The sequence below is a fragment of the Triticum urartu genome, chromosome 2A, assembly GCF_056163025.1.
Source record: "Triticum urartu cultivar PI428250 chromosome 2A, HENAU_Tu73, whole genome shotgun sequence".
NCBI lineage: Eukaryota > Viridiplantae > Streptophyta > Magnoliopsida > Poales > Poaceae > Triticum > Triticum urartu.
Window position 1 is genome coordinate 431,692,066 of NC_141874.1, and position 21,420 is coordinate 431,713,485.

The 21,420-nt window shown below is 47.3% G+C and overlaps 1 protein-coding gene across 2 annotated transcripts; it reads right to left on the reverse strand.

Moving 5' to 3' along the window:
• Positions 1-6,731: 6,731 nt before the first annotated feature.
• Positions 6,732-19,074, reverse strand: LOC125537864 (beta-glucuronosyltransferase GlcAT14A). Of its 2 annotated transcripts, XM_048701182.2 has the most exons (4): positions 18,374-19,064; positions 16,817-16,892; positions 16,616-16,731; positions 6,732-7,795 (listed from the first exon to the last, which is right to left on the reverse strand). In XM_048701182.2, exons 1-4 carry the CDS (start codon positions 18,885-18,887, stop codon positions 7,269-7,271), a joined length of 1,233 nt encoding a protein of 410 aa, XP_048557139.2. In that variant the 5' UTR covers positions 18,888-19,064; the 3' UTR covers positions 6,732-7,268. The 2 variants fall into 2 exon arrangements, with proteins under 2 accessions (XP_048557139.2, XP_087400172.1); XM_087544046.1 differs by lacking the exons at positions 16,616-16,731; positions 16,817-16,892 and having other exon boundaries at positions 18,374-19,074.
• Between the last annotated feature and the right edge of the window lie 2,346 nt (positions 19,075-21,420).

Consider the following 21,420-nt stretch of genomic DNA (forward strand, 5'->3'; position numbering starts at 1 on the left):
ATGCAAAACCCCAGCGGACCCCCTCTTGATAGTACGGTGCCCTCTATGCAACTAGTCCACCGAGAAAGAAACGAAAGAGCTACACCGTCTTGAAATACACTCCGAGGGGAAGAAGGCGTCTCGTGCCAAGGGAGAATCTGTGAATTATTCAAAGCACAAGATTAGTCCGCAAACATGTTGTCATCAATCACCAAAACTATCTTGAGAGAGATATGCCGTAACAGTAATCTCCCCGTAATGGTGGCCATGTCATCATGATTACTATCCAAATTACCATTCAACAAAAATCAAAGCCAATTCCAAATTTAAAATAAAGTCAAATAAATTATTTCTTCAAACTATCCAAGAAAAATGTTCGTTGTGTTACAAATAATCACTAGGTATTTTTATGTAGAAATAAATATTATTTGAAATATTAAATTGCCCCCAACCTATTTAAATCAGTGCCCAAAACAGCATATGTAATCCTTTTGTTTTTAAAAGAAATTCAAACAACTTCAAATCACTCCCAAACATTTTTTGGCACTGACGTATATTGCATACTAAATTTTGAGACCAGCCACACATTTTAGAAGAGTCATTTGGTGCTCCAATTAAAAGCAAGTAGTCAAGAATTAAATAACACTGAAAATAAAAGGAGAAGGAAGAAAAGGCCTAAAGCTACGGTGCGACTGGGCCTTAAGTGCACAGAGGCCTAGCCCATCCGCACCTCCCCTGTCTTCCACCTCGTTACAGGGAGGCAGGGGATCGTGGCGCCAATCCACCCACCATGGCCGTGCGTCGGACACGCAACGACCATCCCCCGGCCCTCTGAGGGCATTTTCAATGGGAGGCGCTAGAAGGAGGCGCTAGGAATTTAATCCTGATAGATTGGCGGTTATCTTGTCGATTCCCAGCGCCGCGCCTGGCATCGATGAAAAGAAAGGCATCGAGCGCTTGCTCTTTTTTCACGTACGAGAGAACCAGATCTTTCTGTCTAATCTATAGTTCCAGCCGTGGTTAGCGCCCGTTGTTAGCATCGGCCGTTGGACAAGCGAGCGCTAGCTTCGTGGCAAAAAAATTTCACACGATAAGCGCCTGGATAAGCGTCCAGCATTGGACATGCCCTGAGAGGTTAAGAGCATCCCTACACCCCGCGCCCTGCCCGCTGCTCCGCCTACTGCGCGGCTGCTGCTTCCCCGTGGCTCCAGCCCGCCTGCTCCTGTGCTTGCTCCTGCTGCGCGGCTGCTGCAGGAGCCCAGCGCCGCCCCGCTCCCTGTGCCTTGGCCGCCCACTGCCGCCTGCGCCTCCCGGCCCGCACGCGCCTGCGCTGCCTTGCCGATGCCGCCCTAACCCCGCGTTCTGGCTCCGCCTCCGCCCGCTGCTTCCGGCCGCCTCACCGCCGCAGTCGAATGCGCGCCACCGCTCCCTGCTGCTCGCCTACTATCGCTGCTCGCCGCGTCGGTCGTCGCTACCGGCCGCGCCGTGGCCGGCCCTGCCTGCTTGTGCGTGAGCACGCCCCGGCCATGGCCTTAAGCCAACGCGAGTTAGGGTCGACCCTCTGTTTAAGATCAAGGGCTAATCCCCTGTCAGCTTTTAATCTTTTATTAGTTATGTTATTAATTATTAACTAGAGACTCTGACATGTGGGCCCCCTTAATTAGATTAAAGAAAAATCTTTTAGAAATCATTAAAACACTAACGTGTGGGACCCCCGAGCCCTGTTGACCAGTCAATGGGTCAACGCTGACTACTGACTGGGCAGTCAACAGGGCCCACTGTCATCCTCTCGTGCGCTGCTGGGTGCATTCCACCGGGTGCACCTAGCATTTTCCCGTTTAATTTTGAAATATTAATAATTTCATAAATTTAGAAATTGTTTAAAAACTTTGAAAATTTATATAAAATAAACTGTAACTCGGATGAAAAGGTTTTATATATGAAAGTTGTTCGAAAAAATCCAACAAATCCGAATACATGGTCTGTTGATTTGTCACATGCCCCTAGCATGCTGAACATGGAACTGTCCCCTCTCTTTCATTTGTCCGGAATCCGTCTAACATCGGGAAATCATCCTCGGATGTTTCCCCCCTCCGTCTGCAACGTGTAGCACTAAGTTAGGTCAACCCTAGCTCCGCTTATCGTCTTGTCCTGCTTAGTAATGCATCTATGTGCTTGTATTTACTGTTTCTTCCCCCTATTCTCTCTGGTAGACTTCGAGACTGACGCCAATGATGCCCCTGTGTTCGACTACATCACTGATGACCGTCCTTCTCGTCTGAGCAACCAGGCAAGCTCCCCCTTTGATCATCTCGATATCACCCATTCCATTCTCTCTCTTGCTTGCATTAGATTTTGCTACTGTAATTGATTGCTCATATTCTGATGCATAGCCCGCTTTTGTACCTGCTATTGTTACCTACCTGCTTATTCTAAACTGCTTAGTATAGGTTGGTTAGAGATCCATCAGAGACCCCCACCTTGTCCTAGTTGCCTCGATTTATGTTCGATGACTCGATCAACATGATCGACGTCCAGGCCCCGACACCGCACATCACCCCCTTAGTTGTATGACTCTGCAGAGTTATTATCGAGTGTCGAGGGTGATACCTCGTCAGCACTTCTCATGTCAACCCCTGTAGTGTAGTTATTCAGTCGTGGTCATCGAGGGTGATTCCTCCTTCACCACTCCCGATAACAACTCTGTCGTGCAACCCCTCAAGTGTGGACCATCGAGGTTGATTCCTCCAAGTCCACCTTGACGGTTACATAGAGTGGGAATCCATTGAGGGTGACTCCTCGGGTTTCCCCCTTGCTGTTTCTGACACACGGTTACTTTGACTTACCACAGAACCATGATGACATCGGGTCAGCCTCGAGGGGTACCCGCGAGTGATGTGAAATCGGGTCGACCTGGAGGGTACCCGAGAGATAATTATGTGGCACGGCCGGGCATTCTTAGCCCTTGCCGCAAGTCCATGAGACGGGGCGACGGAGTCAAGTGATTGTGAGTCTCTGCTTGTTACCGCACACTACCAAGACACTAGTTGTTCAGATATTTGATCCGAGTAGGCCTCTAGCCTTTTTCGCACTAACCATCACACGGGAATAAGTATGGGCTCTGTGTCGTATGTATCAGCCGAAAGCTCAACGGACGTCAGCGATGGAGCGACGCGCGCCGGGTTGGACTGGAATGCCTCGCCTTGTATAAGGGGGGCTAGGTCTGCTCATCGGCCGCATGCACAACGTGCAGGAGTGCAAAGGGTGATGGGCCCAAGTCCCCCGCGTGCTAGGATGTAGACCGACGTGATGGCCTCTCTGATGAGCCTAGGTAGGACTGCGGTTTGTTGATCAGCCGAGGGCGGTCATGACCTGATGGTGTGTCCGACCGGAGTTGATCGAGTGTGTTGGGTAAGTTGGTGCATCCCTGCAGGGAAGTATTATCTATTCGAATAGCCGTCTCCACGGTAACGGATGCTCGGAGTTGTATCCCGATCGATACAGCTAGAACTGGATGTTGAGGCATGTAATGGCAATGATGGCTCCGGGATTGCTTTCTCGCAGGGAGTCGAGGAAGTGATCTTTGGGTGATGTTACAACATACTTTAATATTATAGTATGATACTCTTATCTCTTCTGATGTTGCAAGATGCTTGAAGATGCTAGTCTTCGATAGGCTAGGCTTTCCCCTTCTATTCTGGCATTCTGCAGTTCAGTCCATAGATACTACCCATTTCATTGATACCGATGCATATGTAGTGTAGATCCTTGCTAGCGAGTACTTTGGATGGGTACTCACGGTTGCTTTGCTCCCTCTTTTCCCCTTTTCCATTCATCTCGGATGTCGCAACCATATGGTGGAGCCTATGATCCAGACGCCGCCGCCGACAACTACTACTACCCCGAGGGTGCCTACTACTATGTGACGGACGCCGATGACCAGGAGTAGTTAGGAGGCTCCCAGGCAGGAGGCCTTGCCTTTTCGATCGTTGATACTTTTGTGCTAGCCTTCTTAAGGCAAACTTGTTTAACTCATGTCTATACTCAGATAATGTTGCTTCTGCTGACTCGTTTGTATTCGAGCCCTCGAGGCGCCTAGCTTGTAATATAAAGCTTGTATTATTTTAATTTGTCTCTAGATTTGTGTTTTGATATCTTCCCGTGAGTCCTTGATCTTGATCGTACACATTTACGTGTATGATTAGTGTACAATTGAATCGAGGGCGTCACAAAAGGATTGGGCTACCTTGCTGCACTCTTTGTTACCGTTACCGTTACTTGCTCGTTACAAATTATCTTGCTATCAAACTACTCGCTACTTATAATTTCAGTGCTTGCAGAGAATACCTTGCTGAAAACTACTTGTCATTTCCTTCTGCTCCTCGTTGGGTTCGACACTATTACTTATCGAAAGGACTACGATTGATCCCCTATACTTGTGGGTTATCATACCGCCATCAAGGAGACCAAGAGTGTGGACATCTGCCCTGAGCTCTACGGCGCCGTCATGGAGCAGATTGGCTTCAGCCTAGAGGCTCTCATGGTGGCTCTCAGCCACCTGCTGGACAACAAAGCCCAGGGTGTTGGGTTTGTTGCCATGGGAGCAGCCCGCAGGGTGCTCTGGCTGAGGACCTGGCTGGGCAAGCACTACTACTAGTGTTGCTTCTGCTGGTGGCGATGGTGCGCATGATCCTCGACGGCGATGGCTACAAGACTGACGATGATGAGACGATGTATATTTTGTGTAGTTAGTGCTTGAAAACAATCTTGTGGTCTGTATATTTTTGGTGAGGTGGTATAAACTAACCCTTCACGGTGATCCCCATGGTGATCACGAACTTGCGGTGGTAGGATTACAACCTCTTTTGGATGTGGTGGTAGGATGACACCAAAGTAGTGGTAGGTTGAACTTGCTATGATCATGCATACTTACTAATGCTCTTCTGCTCCATTGCCTGCTCCTAGAGTTCTTCATTGCTTGTTGTTTGTGTGTTGCAATGCTTGTTGCTTGAACTTATTGCTCGTTTGCACTGTCAGGGCAAGTGGTATGTCGTGTTCGAAGGTAGGGTTCTAGGGGTTTACAGTTCATGGGAAGCTTGCAACAAACAAATTTCAGGGTACGGCGACAACAACCACATAGGAGGGTTTAAGACTAGGCAGGCGGCAAAAGATGTTTACTCCAAGTATATGCGAGAGTATTCATGCAGCAAGGTTGGGGTTGGCAAGGTGGATGGGCCGTTAGGGCTAAAGAACTTCATCATCTTCGTCCAATTCATCGTCATAGCAATGTTGTAGCGCTAATGTGCTCAGTGTGAATTTGTGTAAGGTGTAGTGATATTGGTAAGCTCACCAAGTAGGGTACAAGGTGAGCACAACTCTGTGCTCGTATGTAAACAAACAACGTGCACTCGCGTGAGCACATACAATGCGAGCAACCAAACACGGTGCATAGAGGCGTCGCTACGATGCAGGGAAAGAACATGCAGGCAACCAATCAACATGCAGATGTTAGTTTTTTGCCTGCATCTGCTCAATCTGATCCAACTGAAACAAGTATGCAAATGAGAAAAAACGATGCAAGCAACCAAACATGCTCTATATCAATCACGTGCGTCGTATCTTCCGTGGCTGGTGGTGGGCCGACCGTGAACTGTGAACGGCAACATGTGTCGACGTGGGGACAGCGAGCCCGGATATGGCCAATGGATAGAGATATGGGATGTGGTGCATGCGTTCGTGTGGTGATGACTTTCCTGCTTGCCCAGCCTCCAGACAGAGATATCTTTGTATTTCTCTCTGTTTTAATTCGACGTGGAAGTTTGAAAGGGAAAAAAAAGAAACAGGAAAATGGACGTGGAGGAATTAATAGATGATATTGTGTGATGCAACGTCCATGGAATTAGAATCACGCGTCCGTCACCGTTGGCTTCGTCATCTTTGATCTCATCGTCGAGTTCATTTGGCACCATTGCATTTATGTGGTGATAGGTATTGAGCGGCTTGAAAACGGAAAGCTAAGCCCCGTTGCTATCCGCAGTGAAAGTTTAGCCATTCCTCGAGTTGATTAAAAGAATTTGTCAAAAATAAACGGCCTTTTTAGACTTGTACATAAAAATTTTGAAGTGTGAGTAAGGTGTCAATGTCGATTTCAATTATTTCATGTCCATCTGTTTTAACTCACCAACCACGAACCACCTAGCCTGTCCCAGTGGAACCACAAATGGAAGGAGACAAACAACGCAAAAAATGATGTAGATAACCAAAAGCAGCCCAGGAGTCTGGAGTTATGGTGTAGGCTCCTAAAACGTATGCATGTGATATGCGCTTTAGGTAGGCCGCATCGGCTGTTGATCCCGATACGTTATGTGGATGGATCAACGACAACACCGATTTTAGATATGGAGAGTGAGAGCACTCCACATTATCGAGTCTATAGGTATGAGTGGTGGCTTTAGGTGGATTGATATATGTTCTTGTCAGGCCTTTATGGAATAATTAACAAAGATGGCTGCATGCATCGATTGATGCAGAGGCCGAGGATTTGACCTCCTTTTCTAAAATAAAATAATAATAATAATAATAATAATAATAATAATAATAATAATAATAATAATAATAATAATAATAATAATAATAATGATGATGATGATGATAATGATAATGAGTCTGGAGTTATATATTGTGACTAGTACTAATTCTTAGTGCAAACATCACCTACAATTTATATCAGATCAACTGAATGCCATCAGCTGTAATGTCTTAAGAACCACCTAAACTTTCATATAATCATCGTTCGAAAATATTTAGCAAAATCGGTAGGCCGTGATGATCTAACCTGACCACTCAAGCCGCCATTTAACAACAATTGTGTATATATACTTATCTGACAAGTGACTAGTGCAGTGTAACCTTTTTTTACTGTAACTACTGCAGTGTAACCTATTCTATGCCCTATCCATATGGTTAAAAAAAGGGCAAATCAGTTACAGCTTTATACAGTTCCCTCTTCGAAAATACTTGTCATCAAAATGGATAAAAAGAGATATATCTAAAACTAATATACATCTAAATACATCCTTTTATTCATTTTGATGACAAATATTTCCGGACGGAGGGAGTATATACTTGTACCTAGTTTGTGTAGAAGGAGCGTCAGTGGTATTATGCAGCCTGGTAGAACTGTCGACCGCAGCAACACGTGCTTTACCTGCAGCGAAGAATGTGTTCCTTAAATTCTTGTTTAACTGCTCTCTTGACAAAGAATTCCAGACTTGTGGTGGGTTCGGCTTTCAGCTAGCTGCTGCGACCGTGCATCCTCTTATATGAATGATCTCAGATATGAAGCGCCTCAACCGCTCTCCAGCACGCCCAGGCCTGACAACGTTAATGTCGCCCCATTCCGAGCACGCCTCCACATCCCCGCCTCCTTGCTTTTCACCCAAATTCCGGCACCACACACCAGGAACCAACTGGGCCGAAGAACGGTTCAGTAGCTCATCATCAACCTTCTTCAGCACTGGTGCTTCCTCCACAAACCGCCTTGCGAAGGCAGCGCTGCTGTTCACCATGTTATCGAGATGCGTTTCATCAAGAATACGCGGCTCCAGCCCAGGAGGATCGTCCCAAACAAAGAAACGTAGATCGCCGTTGACAGTGGTGTTTCTAAAGTCAGATGAACTGCATATGACAGTCTGGAAATATGATTCCATGGAGTAAGCAGCGTTGGCAAAGTACATCAGTAGCCTGCGGGGGAGGTTGTCCCAGCCATGCACGCAATGTTCAGTGAAGTTCCTACTCAGAATTACCCATGGAGAGCCTGCGAGATAGGAAATAAAACATTCAGAAATGCATATATGTGTACTACGTATGTGTAATACGTACTGTCAAGTATAAGAATTAATGGGGGTGCCAATTGTAAGTTAAGTAAGTGAATGGGAACTTAAATATAACTCCAATGAGCACGTGAACTTTCTTATATTTGAACACAAGTATCCTAATTACATGTATCGTCCCTAACTTTCAAGAAATACTCCCTCTAAAGAAATATAAGAGTGTTTAGATCACTATCACTACTTTATTGATCTAAACGCTCTTATATTTCTTTACAGAGGAAGTACTAGCAAATGGGTACATGCTTCTCATGTTCGACCAACTTAGATTGTCAATGTTGCCATTAAAAACTTAAGCTGTGAATATTTCTTAGAATTTCACTACAATTAATCACTTTACATTATGGCATCAAAAACAGAGGCAACGACTCGTGATAGTAACAAAATCTTAGTCCTTTTCTAAATCACTATCAAGTCGGATGTGCATGGCTAAAATACGTTATAACATATTTTGCTATGTATCAAACGTTTAATTTGGCCAAAATATTCTTAATGTACCTCTGTTTTGTTTCCTTAACTTATATCACGGTGTGATAGTTCCTGAGTTCTAGCGTGGATTTATTCGTACTCAGTACTCGTGCAGGATTTTTAATCACCCACAATTTCTTTCAGCATTTTCCCGACACATCAATGGCAAAGTATCGGCAGCTTTCTTCCTTTATCTATGACCATCATGAATCACGTTTTCAATGTCTCTAGCAGGAAAGAAAATGAAGAATTGGTTGTAGAAAATTGTACTGATACAATTTGCTTTCGATTTTTCATCTTATAAACAAATTCAACTTCAATAGAAAAAGTTAGGGAAGCCCGAGCTCTTTGGAATGCTTATAGGACACAAAGTTATATATTAAATATTGGAATTGCTTTTCTTATGTGGACCGACAAGTTCTTTATAAATGAATTTGATTATCATAAACATTAGTTATATATACTTCAAGATAATTAGGGAGATGCACTATTTTCTCTTGGTGGTTATAAGCATAACAGCTCCTTGTGAAGGATGAGGGGACTAGATGGCGGAAGTAGTTTGACAAGTTGTTCAATGGAGAGAATGGGAGCTCTACCATTGAGCTGGATGACTCCTTTGATGGTACCAGCAGACGTCCTCTGAGATGAACCCAAGAGTCTAAGGTCAGGGAGGCTTTAAAAAGGATGAAAGGAGACAAAGCAATGGGCCCTGATTCTATCCCCATTGAGGTATGGAGAGGCCTTAGAGACATAACGGTAATACGGCTAACTAAGCTTTTCAACCTCATTTTTCAGGCAAACAAGATGCCAGAAGAATGAAGGCGGAGTATATTAGTACCAATCTTCAAGAACAAGGGGTGTTTAAAGTTCTACTGATTACTGTGGAATTAAGCTGATGAGCCATACAATGAAGCTATGGGAGAGAGCCATTAAGAGGAATGACAATCGTGACCAAAAATCAGTTTGGTATCATGCCTGGGAGGTCGACCGTGAAAGCTATTTTCTTGGTACGACAACTTATGAAGAGATACAGGTAGCAAAAGAAGGACCTATATGGTGTTCGTTGACTTGGAGAAGGTCTACAATAAGATACCGCGAAATGTCATGTGGTGGGCCTTGGAGAAACACAAAGTCCCAACAAAGTATATTACCCTCATCAAGGACATGCACGATAATGTTGGGACAAGTGTTCGAACAAGTGATGACAACACTAATGACGTTTTGATTAAAATAGGACTGCACCAAGGGTCAACTTTGAGCCCGTATCTTCGATATCCCATGGTGTATGCTCTTTACGGATGATGTGGTGCTACTCGATGATTGTCGGATGGGGGTTAATAGAAGAGACCTTTTACGGTACACTCTAACATATATTAGCCGTCTATTCCATAGATTTTAGCGGATGAGATTGATCTATACTACTAAATTCTGTGAGTAGTATATGGCACCCAACACGAGTAGTATATGGGTTATAGGGGTAGAATCGGGAGAATAAAAAAATCCCACAAATTATGGTTACTTGACATCAATTTATTCTAATTATCAAATATTTCTTTACCCCAACAAAGACACTGAGAATCTTCAAATTATCAAATATTTCTTTATCCTAACTCTTTAGTCGCATACGCGTGTATATGAGCTCGTTTCTTGGCATCCTAATAGTTCTAGTGACCCAGCATAGTTTGCATCCAATATCTAATTAATAATGCTAACGAATATTAATCGAAAAGTGGTGAGGTAGTGCCGGATAGCACAATGGCAAGTTAGGTTCGCATACTACCAAGCTAGAACTATGAGGAACACCAAGCGATCGGTTGCAAGGCCTTGGCGATCGCGAGGGCCATAAGTGAGGGCGTGAGCATAGTGCCGAGATTTCAAGGGGGCGATCGAGAGGAACAGGCGGAGAAGACGAGCATCGTAGCAATGTGCCCATGTTATACGAAATGGGTCTTAGGAGAGAAAAAATATCCCTATGATTTAGACATTATTGCACTTACCAAGAAAAAGCCTGATTATTTTAAACATTGATGCACTTACCAAAAAAAAGCCGGTTGTAATTTGACCGTTATGCCTTATAATATCAGCGGTTAGATTAAACCTAAACTACTCCTCTTCCCTAGGAGTAAGATGTACCGTAAAATTCTCTAATAGAAAGTTAAAGCTTTAGAGACAAACTTTGGAATCGAAAGGTTTTAGGCTTAGTAGAATTAAAACCGAGTACATGAGATGCGATTTCAATACTACTAGGCACGAGGAGGAGGTTAGCCTTGATGGGAAGGTGGTATCTCAGAAGGACACCTTTTGATATTTGAGGTCAATGCTGCATAAGGATGGTGATATCAACGAAGATGTGAGCCATGGAATCAATGCTGGATGGATCAAGTGGCGCCTAGCTTTTGGCGTTCTCTTTGACAAGAGAGTGCCACAAAAGTTAAAAGGCAGGTTCTATAGGACGGTTGTTAGAGATATATTTGGTATGTAGAGATTGTTTGGGATTAGATAGGAATTGTTTCCATCTTATCTCTAGGAGGCGTCTTGTCCTCCAAGTCTTGTACTCAATATATACCCGCCTTCGAGGCTCAATAATACATCTATCATATTTCGCAGCAATCCCTCTCTCTCCTTTATAACATGGTATTAGCCTTATCTCGATCCTAAACCCTAGCCGCCGCCGCTTCCGCACCCACGCGCCGCCCTCGAGGCGGTCAACCTCCATGACCGCCGCTGGGGGCCGCGCCGCCCGTACCTAGGGTTCGTCTGCCGGTCGTGTTGGCCGGCTGCCCTAGCGAGTCCTTTTCTCGAGCCCTTGCTCCGGGTTTTTCTCTCCCACCGGTCACCTTGATCGACGTTTTTCTTTTTGGTTTTCTGATCTACGCTTGATCGGTTTGCGTCGCCCGCCGCCGCCGTCGACCCTCGCGCGCCTCTACTTCAACCCCGGCGTGACCAGCCAGCCTCTCCTTCGACCCGACGTCCTACGCCAGCCGCTCCGCCCTGCTTCGACCGGGACTCCTGCATCGCCCCGACCCGGCGGCCTCGCGCCATGCGTCGACCCATCATAGCCGTCGTTCGCGCGCCGGCCCGGCCATCGATCCACGCCATCCGCCTCTGCCGCGTCTGCCTTGCCGACCTCATCCCTGGCTGTGCCTGGCCGGCTGCGTTAGGCTCTTCGGCTGCCTCAACTCGGGCGCCGCTGCTACATTGGTCGCTGGGGCCTCGCTGCCCGGGCGCCGGCGCTATTTTGGCAGCCCAGGTGCTGATGCTGACGCGCTCGTCCGCACGTCGTCCCATGTCGTCCGTCATCGTCGGCGTCATCTTGGACTCCGCCGCCACCCCGCCTCCACCGAGCGGCGTCCCCGACCTCGCGTGCGATCGGCTTGATCATCTGCTTGCCGCCACGATCCGCCTCATCTACGCCACGCAACCGACCTGGCCCATCGGTTGCGCATGCCTCTCTAGGTCCCATGAAGATCGTCCCGGAGTTCAGCGCGCCCCTCCACCGATCGAGCAATGGGCTACTGCTGTGTTGCCCCGTCAGGCCGCAGCGCCGCCGCCCCGTGATTCTCCCTCGCAGCTGCATCGACTCGCACGTCGTTGCTGCGTCGCCCCTTCGGGCCGTAGTGCCGCAATACGCGGTCCTAGCCGCCGCCCCGAGGCCATCCTCGCGGTTGCACCATCCCGTGCTCAGCCGCTGCACCGCCCCTTCAGGCTGCAGCACCGCGGCCCGCGGTCCCCGCAACTGTCCCGAGGTCTTCCGCCGCCGCCGCGGCCCACGGTGCACCGCCGTCCCCGCACGTCGACCTCTCGTGGTATGCACCGCGCCACCTCCCTTGGCACGGGAACGCTACCGTCCACGCCGATCTTCACCACGCCTCGGGTTCCTCGCCTACTTCGAGCACCGCCGCCGCTCTTCTTTGGCCGCCACCGCTGCTACCCCCATAGCCGCCGACGCCGCCCGTCCACCTCCTTCGTCTTCGTCCAGCACCAGCCTGTTGCCAACGTCGCCGTCATCTAGCCCGACCACTTCGTCTACTCCGGCCACCGTTGGTGACATCGGCCCCTACGCCAATTGGCACCACAACCGTCGTCGAGTCTCCTTCTCTGCTGGCCCTCCGACTTCTCCGACATGGCGTACAGCTCGTGCAGGTCCCTCGTCTACGCATGCTCGGTGCTGGCAACACCGATGCGTGCCTTCGTCCACGACGTGTCCCTGGGCCTGGCAAGCCTGGTGTGGCGCTTCGTCAACTTCATCTTCGTCCGTCTACGCATGCCCAGTGCTGGCAACACCGATGCGTGCCTTCGTCTACGACGTGTCCCCGGGTTTGGCAAACCCGGCGTGACGCCTCGTCAACACCGTCTTCTTCCCAGCGCACCACTTCTTCGACACTACTGCGCCCATGACTAACTCGGCGCCTCTTGCGCCCGCGGCTCCACGACGACTTCCTCGACACCGGCTACCCCGACTCGACATCGACCACGACATTCTTCGCACGGCTACCTCGACCACGACTACACCACCCTACGCTCTCGGCTACCTCGACATCGGCACAAAGGATTATCATCCGCTTGAGCAACTCGTCGGCTTCCTCTACAGTCAATGCGTCCGCAACGCGACACCGTCCGCGACGCTCCCGCTATGACTACGAGGGATGTCAGCCCATCGGCTGCTATTCTCTCCAGTCTGACTGTCCGCGACGCTCCTGTTGTTCGCGACGCTACCGATACGACTGCGGGGGGATGTTAGAGATATATTTGGTATGTAGAGAATGTCCGGGATTAGATAGGAATTGTTTCCATCTTATCTCTAGAAGGCGTCTTGTCGTCGAAGTCTTGTACTCAATATATACTCGCCTTTGAGGCTCAATAATACATCCATCATATTCCGCAGCAATCCCTCTCTCTCCTTTCTAACAACGGTGATTCCACCCGCAATGTTGTATGGCGTTGAGTGTTGGCCGACTAAAAGGAGGCATGTTCAACGGATGGGGGTAGCGAAAATGCACATGTTGAGATGGATGTGTGGCCTCACAAGACAGGATCTGGTCCGGGATGATGATATACATGATAGAGTTGGGGTAGCACCTACCGAAGAGAAACTTGTCCAACATCGTCTGAGATGGTTTGGGCATATACATGTAGAGCACTAGAAACTCCAGTGCATAGCTGTGGTTAAAGCGTGCAGATAATGTCAAGAGAGATCAAGGTAGACCAAACTTGACTTGGGAGGAGTCCGTAAAGAGAGATCTGAAGGACTGGAATATCACCAAAGAACTAGCCATGGACAGGGGTGTGTGAAAGTTAGCTATCCACGTGTCAGAACCATGAGTTGGTTTTTGAGATCTTATGGGTTTCAGCTCTAGCCTACCCCAACTTGTTTGCGACTAAAGGCTTTGTTGTTGTTTGTGTAAACATAATAGCTCCACCCAATCATCACGTGATTTGACTTTATGGTTCCTTTTTTCGTGCGAAACTATGGTTCCTTCTTTCAATCCCCAAGTACTCTCGATTTTTCTATTGATACGTGCCAAAAAATAGTTTCATGAGCAAAATCTTCAATATAAACAAGATCCTAGGTTGAAACTTAATTTGTTATGTTTTCATTTGAAAATTTGCTGGAGGTGTTACTATAGAGTTTAATCATCGGATTTGCTAAATCTCATCTAAATGATATTTAGCTATGTCTCAACTAAATTTTGCACTGTAGCTCCCAGATTCGTACTGCTTATCACGCATGAGACAGTTTCAGGATGTTGCTGCGAGGTTTGTGTTTTTTGCCTGGGCCATTATCGGTTTTGATTCGTTTCGATGTCTTTCTTTACTGGGCTGGGTGGAGATTTACCTACCTGGGCCATTGTACTTTTTGGTTGCCTGCGTATGCATTCTTTTTTCTGTTTGTTTTTGTTTTCCTTGAAAATGTGAGAGAGTACAAAAAAGTAAGAACCAGAACCACTTTCCATGTCCCGTGAAGCCCTTGACCCATCCTCTAATCACATACTCCGATCCAGTTGCGTGTCTACTCTCAACACAAAATTTGTCCAGATTTTTTGTGCCTGTGTATTTTCTTGTGTTTCTTTGTGCAGGTCAATCCAAATGGTCAAGGGACCTAGTTTGTATGGGGAAAAAACATGGGGGTTTAGGGGTGCCCAACATCAAAGATGTTAACCTTTGCCTCCTTGGGAGCTGGGTAAAGAGATACATCAAAGATGAAGGCAAGCTTTGGAAACAAATAGTGGACAAAAAATACATCCACAACTCCCCTAACATCTTTGCTAGTAAACCCCAAAACCCTTCCAGATTTTGGCAAGGGGTCATGTGGGCTGCTAAGGCTTTGAAATTTGGATATAAATGGGTGGTGGGAGATGGACAGAAGATCAGATTCTGGGAAGACATCTGGTTTGGTACATCCCCCCTCTCAGTCCAATTCTGGCCGCTTTACACCATCTGCCACCAACAATGCTCTACCATAGCTGAGATCTGGGACAGCTATGAGATTAAACTCACCTTCAGGAGGGTTTTCACACCTGCTATGATGGAGCATTGGTATGCCCTAGAGCAAATCATTAGGAGTACCCTGCTTCGAGAGGAGGGTGACTCACTCATTTGGCAATATGAAGCCAAAGGGGAACACACCACTAGTTCCCTTTATAGTATCATCAACTTTAGGGGGGTCCAGCCTGTGTATATACCAGCGGTGTGGTCAATAAAAACCCCACCCAGAGTCCAGGTGTTTTTGTGGCTACTCTCCCACAACAAGCTGATGACAAAAGACAACCTGGCCAAGAGAGGCATAGAAAAAGCCCCAGAATGTGTTTACTGCTCTGAAAAAGAATCCATTACACACTTATTCTTTGAATGTGTGGTGGCCAAGCAAATCTGGGCGGAAATATCAGAATTTTTTGGTGTAGAATTAGGGTCTAACTACTTATCAATTGCTAGATTTTGGCCAGCTGACAAGAAGCATATCGCTTTAAATTCAGTCTGTGCATGTGTTCTATGGGCTATGTGGAAAAATAGAAATTCACATGTCTTTAACAATGCTATATGGACTGATGTGAAACAGATATGGAGGAGAGTGCTAGGACAATTCAGGAGATGGCTGATCTTGTTCGAAGGACCTGCATTGACAAAACTGGAGGCGTTCGTTCAGAAAATCTCCTGCATCCTAGAAGCCCCACTGCAGATTCTGGCAGGTTAACTGTCGAGACGAAAGACACTGAAGGTGGCTTCGATCGCTCGCTTCTCTTCTCCCGCTCGAAGTCCGATGACGCTCCAATCACAAAGGGGCCAGCATACCAAATCTCTCCACCAAGAAGCCCTCGCGAAAGCACCTGCAAGGCGACGCTGCTCAGCCCGGTCACCCCTCTGGAGCTGGGTGGATCGCCAGCTAAACCATGGAAGAAGCTCAAGGTGGTGCCCACTACAGAAGTGGCAAAGGAAATGGTGTCGCTGGGGACTGCATAATGCAGCGCGCTAACTGAAAAGTGGAAGAAATCTGGTCTCCAGGGAAAAAGGAGGGGAGAGAGGTGTTGGTTATTACAGATTCGTGCGCGAAAATGTAATAATGAAAACTCTGTTTAGACTTCTATTGTAGAGCTGATCTGCTGTCTTTCAGCTGATTAGCTGTCTTTGTAGTGATGTTACTTTCCTGAACATGCTTGCCATGACTGTAATGGTGTTACTTTCCTGGTTTCATCTATAAAATGGGGCCGGGGGGCTCAAAACCCCCTTTTCTCTAAAAAAAATGGTCAAGGGACAAAACAAAATAGAAGTAAAGACCAAAAAACAGCCTAATGAAATACAAGCACGCATCGAACCAGCCCAATTGGAACGCACACATGAATCAAGAGGAACAAAAAAAGTAGTGGCAAAGACAAAGGCCGAGGGGAGGCCATGGGAGTTGCGGCTTTATATATAAAGCGGGGGGTAAGCCTGTTTCATGAGTTGGGAACGGGAACTACAAAACAGTGATGATGTCATATTAGATGTGTTATGTCACATCTAGATGAGCCTTAACAGACCCTTTAATTATTATTTTCCTTCTAAAGAAGTGTTTGTATGCTTATAATTCTTAACTCATAATGTCTGATTCAGCATGAGGGCTAATCCTAGTGATCTTTATTTAATCAATAGCACATAAAAGAACAATCGGTTGGTGGCTTTGTTCCAGATTTAATAGCACCGGGGTTTAATCAAACATATTTGAATCACTGATGTCCTACTATATTTCAGAAATGTTTTAAATACCGAAAAAGACCTGAACTAGAAACTATGTTTGCACACACCTGTGAATATCTTGAATGCCTCAGGCATTTGTCTAGTTTCTGTCGCAGGAAAGGGCTGGGTATTCTTGTCCATATATAGACTTGCGTCGACAATAAGTTTTTCAAACCTTTCATGCCTGAAAGGGCCAAGGAAAATGTTTAGGGAACGAAACAGGATATAGCGAGCTACACTCTAGAAATTTTCCTGCTTACAGAACTCACTCTTTCCATCCGAGGTTACTTGTGTGATCAATAAAGTTGAGGTGCCTTGGTACAGAAGAAAATGCATAAAAGAGATCTGCATTTAAATAAAAAAATTCTTTAAAATTATTAAAACAAAGTGAACATGCTTGTCATTGGGCACTCGCCAAAACATATCTCTATAAACAAACAAACAATATATCCCTATGAAACAAACAAATCAACAATATATGCCGAGAAGCTCTATATATGTTGTCTTCATTAGTGGACATTTGTTGGTTGTGCAGAAAATTTCATTTTGTCATTTTTTTTCAGGTTTTTATATAAAGGAAAATGTGTACACTCGTACTGAGGGCAGCAAGCAACAATAATTTTCACCATAACCTGATGGTATAAAATCAAACGAGAAATCACTCGCAACGCCACCCGCCTTGCGCAGTGTGACTGGCCACATGGACCCGCACATGATTGTGATGAGCGGGATGTAAGGCATCCCATGGGTAGCGCACTAAGCCCTGTTACGCATTACCCTTCTTGAAAGGAGTTCTTTTATTTGCGGAATATAGACTCTTACCAATGAGTTACACCCGTAAGATTGAGCCCGTAAGTCAAGCATTATTGGTATACTGTACTACCTCCGTTTCTTTTTACTCCAAATATAAGATTTGCCTTAAGTCAAAGTTCGTAAATTTTGCCTAAGTTTATATTAAAATATATCAACATCTACAATACAAAAGATATACAATATGAAAATTAATTCATTGATGCATCTAATAATATTGATTTTATATTATAAATATTGATATATTTTTTCTACAATTTTGGTCAAACTTTATAAAGTTTGACTTAACACAAAACTTAAATGCAAAGTAAAAAGAAACAGTGGGAGTATTAAATAAGGCTCAAAGATAAAAATGCAACCGTTCTGACTAACCTCAACCCTCTTAAATACGGTGCCACTGGCAATCTGTCATATCAAATGAAAGTGCTTTATGTGACGTTTGGGCAATATCCCAATGATAGCTCTCGCTGATTATCAAATTTCAGAAGCACACATGAGTTGCCCGACTTGGTAGGTTGTTGCAGAATTGATTAAGCAAGTATAGTACCACGGAGTACGGACAACTACCATAGAAGACCGTTCGAACAATTCAGCACAAAAACATACTGCAACGCCCTTGAGGATGGTACTGAAATTGGCACAGCTAGAAACAGAGTTGTACAAAGGTGCAGCTAGTACCTACCAGTTTCAAGGGCTAACAGCACGATCAAATTCAAATGTGAGATTTTAGACTGATTCATAGCTTGCAATGTCAGGCAACAACAACCAAAGAAAGCTATGTCAGCCGCCCCAGCTCAATGGTAACTTGTGTACAATCAAGTCGTAACTCGCAAGAAAGAAATCCATCTCATGAGTCTTGAGAGGCAAGCAATCGATCACATCGCAAATTCGCAATCATAACCATCCACGAAAAAAAAACTACACCTTTCAATTCCATGTATATCCAAGAACATAGAAAATTAATTAAACATAAGGAAGAGCATGCATCAGAAGAGTGATTGCTAGAAGTATCTTACCGTCCTGCGTGACGAGAGGATAGTCCCAGGAGCTGAGCGTGACGAACCAGTCCCAGTCAGCCCCAATCCTGAGCAGCACGGCGGCGCCGTGCAGCGCCGCGGCGAGCACCGAGGAGCCCGTCCTGTCTACCGCGTAGCTCTCCCCTACCACGTCGACGTTTGAGAACTCCCTCCACGCCGCCTCGTCCCGCGCAGCGGCGGCCAGCTCCGTCCGCTCGTCCCGCGACGCCCCCGCGTCCAGGTGCAGCAGGTACCGGTTCCTCGGGTGATACACCGCCCTGAGCAGCCTGAGGACCCTGCGGCCCTCTCCGCCCGTGCCGGATATCCAGTACGCGAAGGAGGGCGGGCTCCCGGGACCCCTCGCCACGAGCGGCGGCCCTGGCTGGACGCCCGCGCGGGGGTAGGCGAGCCCGTACGGGGAGGCGCGGAAGAGCACCAGCAGCGCAGCCGCGGCCAGCGCGGCGGCCGCGATGGCCGGGGGCAAGCGGCACGACCCCATTGCACCGAGTTTCATGTTTTGGGAGGTTTGACCCGCGCGGCCGGCGGCATGAGGCGTACGGAACTGGAAGCGCGGTAATGAGTGGTAAGGGGAGACCGTGCGTGTTACGGCGGCGGCGAGGTGGCCGTCGTCGACTAGTGCGTGGTTTTGGAATTGGATGCTTGGACTGAGAGACGGGGACAGGAGGAGAGAGTTTAAAAAAGTTAGGCGGCACGGCACGGGCGCAAGGTGGCGTCGTGGGCCGAAAGGTCTAGAGGAAGGTGCGGTGCGGTGGTGGGATGTTACCGGTTGGCATTTAGTTGTGGTGGGGTATGTTGGAGTTGTGTCGAATATAATGTATAAAGTAGGTTACGGTTGAATTTGTAGTTGTATTATGTTTATATAGAATGTGAAGTCGTGTTCTAGTAGGACACTTGTATACTAGGCCTCTCATATATAGCGGAGGTAGACACACGATGTAACCTATGCCAACATAATAGCATAGGCGCGCAAGGGAGCCGGCGGCATGTGCCAGCGCCCGGGTGGCCGGTGTGCGGTATTGTGACGGTGTCATGGGAAGGAGCGTTCATAGTCAGGCCCCGGGGATGTAGCCATATCGATGAACCTCGTTAACAAATCTCGGTGTCGTGCTCGTGTGATTGCTTGGTCCTCGGATGATCGACGGTATGCCTCGGATTTACTCTAACAAGTGGTATCAGAGCTGGTTGATCGAAGGCCAGTTGTATTGATCTAGAGGATGAAGAAGCAGTCCCTTATGGATGCGTCGGCGGTGGCTTGTATGCGCGTACAGCGGCACGCGCGCGGGAATGTGCAGCGATCGATCGGATGGATGGATCGGGCGAGCATCAAGCGGCGCGTACGTGCTGATGGGATCGCTGGCGGCTGGTGCGTGCAACAGTGGGAGCCTAGGTGTGGCCCATGGCGGTGCGACCCATATGGCTGCAGCAGGGGGCAAATCCGAAGCTGGCGAGAAGCGCGTCTCGCGCAGGTGATGCTCAAGAGCAGGCTGGAGGACTCGTGACGTGTGCGTACAGAAGCTGGACGCGAGATTTGTTTAGAAAAAAAGGGACCGAGTCCCAGGAGGAGAGGAGTTATCCTAGTGGCCGAGACGGCGGACGTGCAACATCAAGGCAGAAAAGCATCCATCGTTGGAAGGCGAAGACTTGGGCAAGCAAAGCTAGCATCTGAAATTGTGTAAGGGAGCAACTCCATGTGAAGACCAGAAGCTATCCTGTTGGATTTACAACTAGTATACTTGGTGTACTTGGGGATCACGGAAAGAGTGCTCGGTATTTTTTCACAGGTCCGCTGTACAAAGAATTATGGAGCCAACGGTATCAAGTTTGAGGTGAAGATGTTCGATAGAACTGAAAACTTTGGGTTATGGCAGACAAAGGTGAAAATTTTGTTGGCACAGCAAGAATGCTTGAAGGCGTTGCGGGGTGTCAAGCCAGATGGACGATGAGGATTGTGAGGAGTTGCAGATGGTTGCAGTCTGGAAAGTTTGGTTGGATCAGATTTGCCAGTCAGGCGGATCGACGCAGGTCGGTTGGTACCGAAGACGGTGGTGGGGTCGACGACAACATAGGTGTGTGCTGCTGATGGTGACCGACTTTTTGGCGTGGCAACACGCGGCGCAGGCCTGAGGGCTTGTGTGGCTTCAACAAGACTATGGCGCGGGGTTGATTGAAGATGGCATACACATGAGAGTTTGAAGTCGATGCGACGCGGGGGTGGACTGATCCTCTATCATGGAGTCATGTTGAAGGTGGAGCTGATTGAGGGGCTACGGTGTAAGAGCTCAGAGAGTCGAAGCCTATTCAGCGGGGAAAAGCGAGGGACACGTAATTCGGACTGGAGCCTGGTGGTCTGATGGAAGTGTAAAACTCGTCATCGGTCGGTGATGATCGGTGGTACTTTGTAGTGGGGTTGAGTGGTGTGGGTCCGTGACCCTTGAGACTCGACCGGGACAGCGGAGACTCGACGCGGTAATAGCAGCGAGGCGTGCGGTACGCACGGACATGGAGACGGGCCAGGGCTCTGGTGGTCATACATGTGGTGAAACAACTGCGAATTTGACTCGAGATGACTAAAAGCAATGGTGAAATTCCTTCAAGTTTCAGACAGGCGGTCAAGAAAGGAGCGGTGATATTGAGTTCAGGTAACTCTTATGTGTGACACCCAATATGTGAGTTGTTCAATTTCACGCAGGTCAGTGATCAGTGTGTGATGGCGTTGGACTGATACTCTGGAAGTTGGGGGTGCAAACTAGAGTAATGTGGAACTTAATTTTGCTCGAGTGTTGACTGTGGTCAAGAAAAGAATGGACTACAAGTTGCAGGTGGAGTCATATGGAGTCTTTGGAGTAGCAGCGGTGCTCATGGGATAAGTTCAAGTCCAATGTACATGGAAGTTTGACGCATGGACAAATACAGGATGGTGGATTATATTCACCAAGGTGGAGTTTGTTGGAGTTGTGTCGAATATAGTGTACAAGATAGGTTACAGTTGAACTTGTAGTTGTATTGTGTTTACATAGAATGTGGAG

What these genes read in the sequence shown, in the direction of transcription:
- LOC125537864 (XM_048701182.2), bottom strand. Translation starts at nt 18,887, where the DNA reads ATGAAACTCGGTGCAATGGGGTCGTGCCGCTTGCCCCCGGCCATCGCG. An exon ending in TCCTCTCGTCACGCAGGACG is followed by an intron (nt 16,893 to 18,373) that starts GTAAGATACTTC and finishes ATTTAAATGCAG; the next exon opens with ATCTCTTTTATGCATTTTCT. An exon ending in GGCATTCAAGATATTCACAG is followed by an intron (nt 7,796 to 16,615) that starts GTGTGTGCAAAC and finishes CCTATCTCGCAG; the next exon opens with GCTCTCCATGGGTAATTCTG.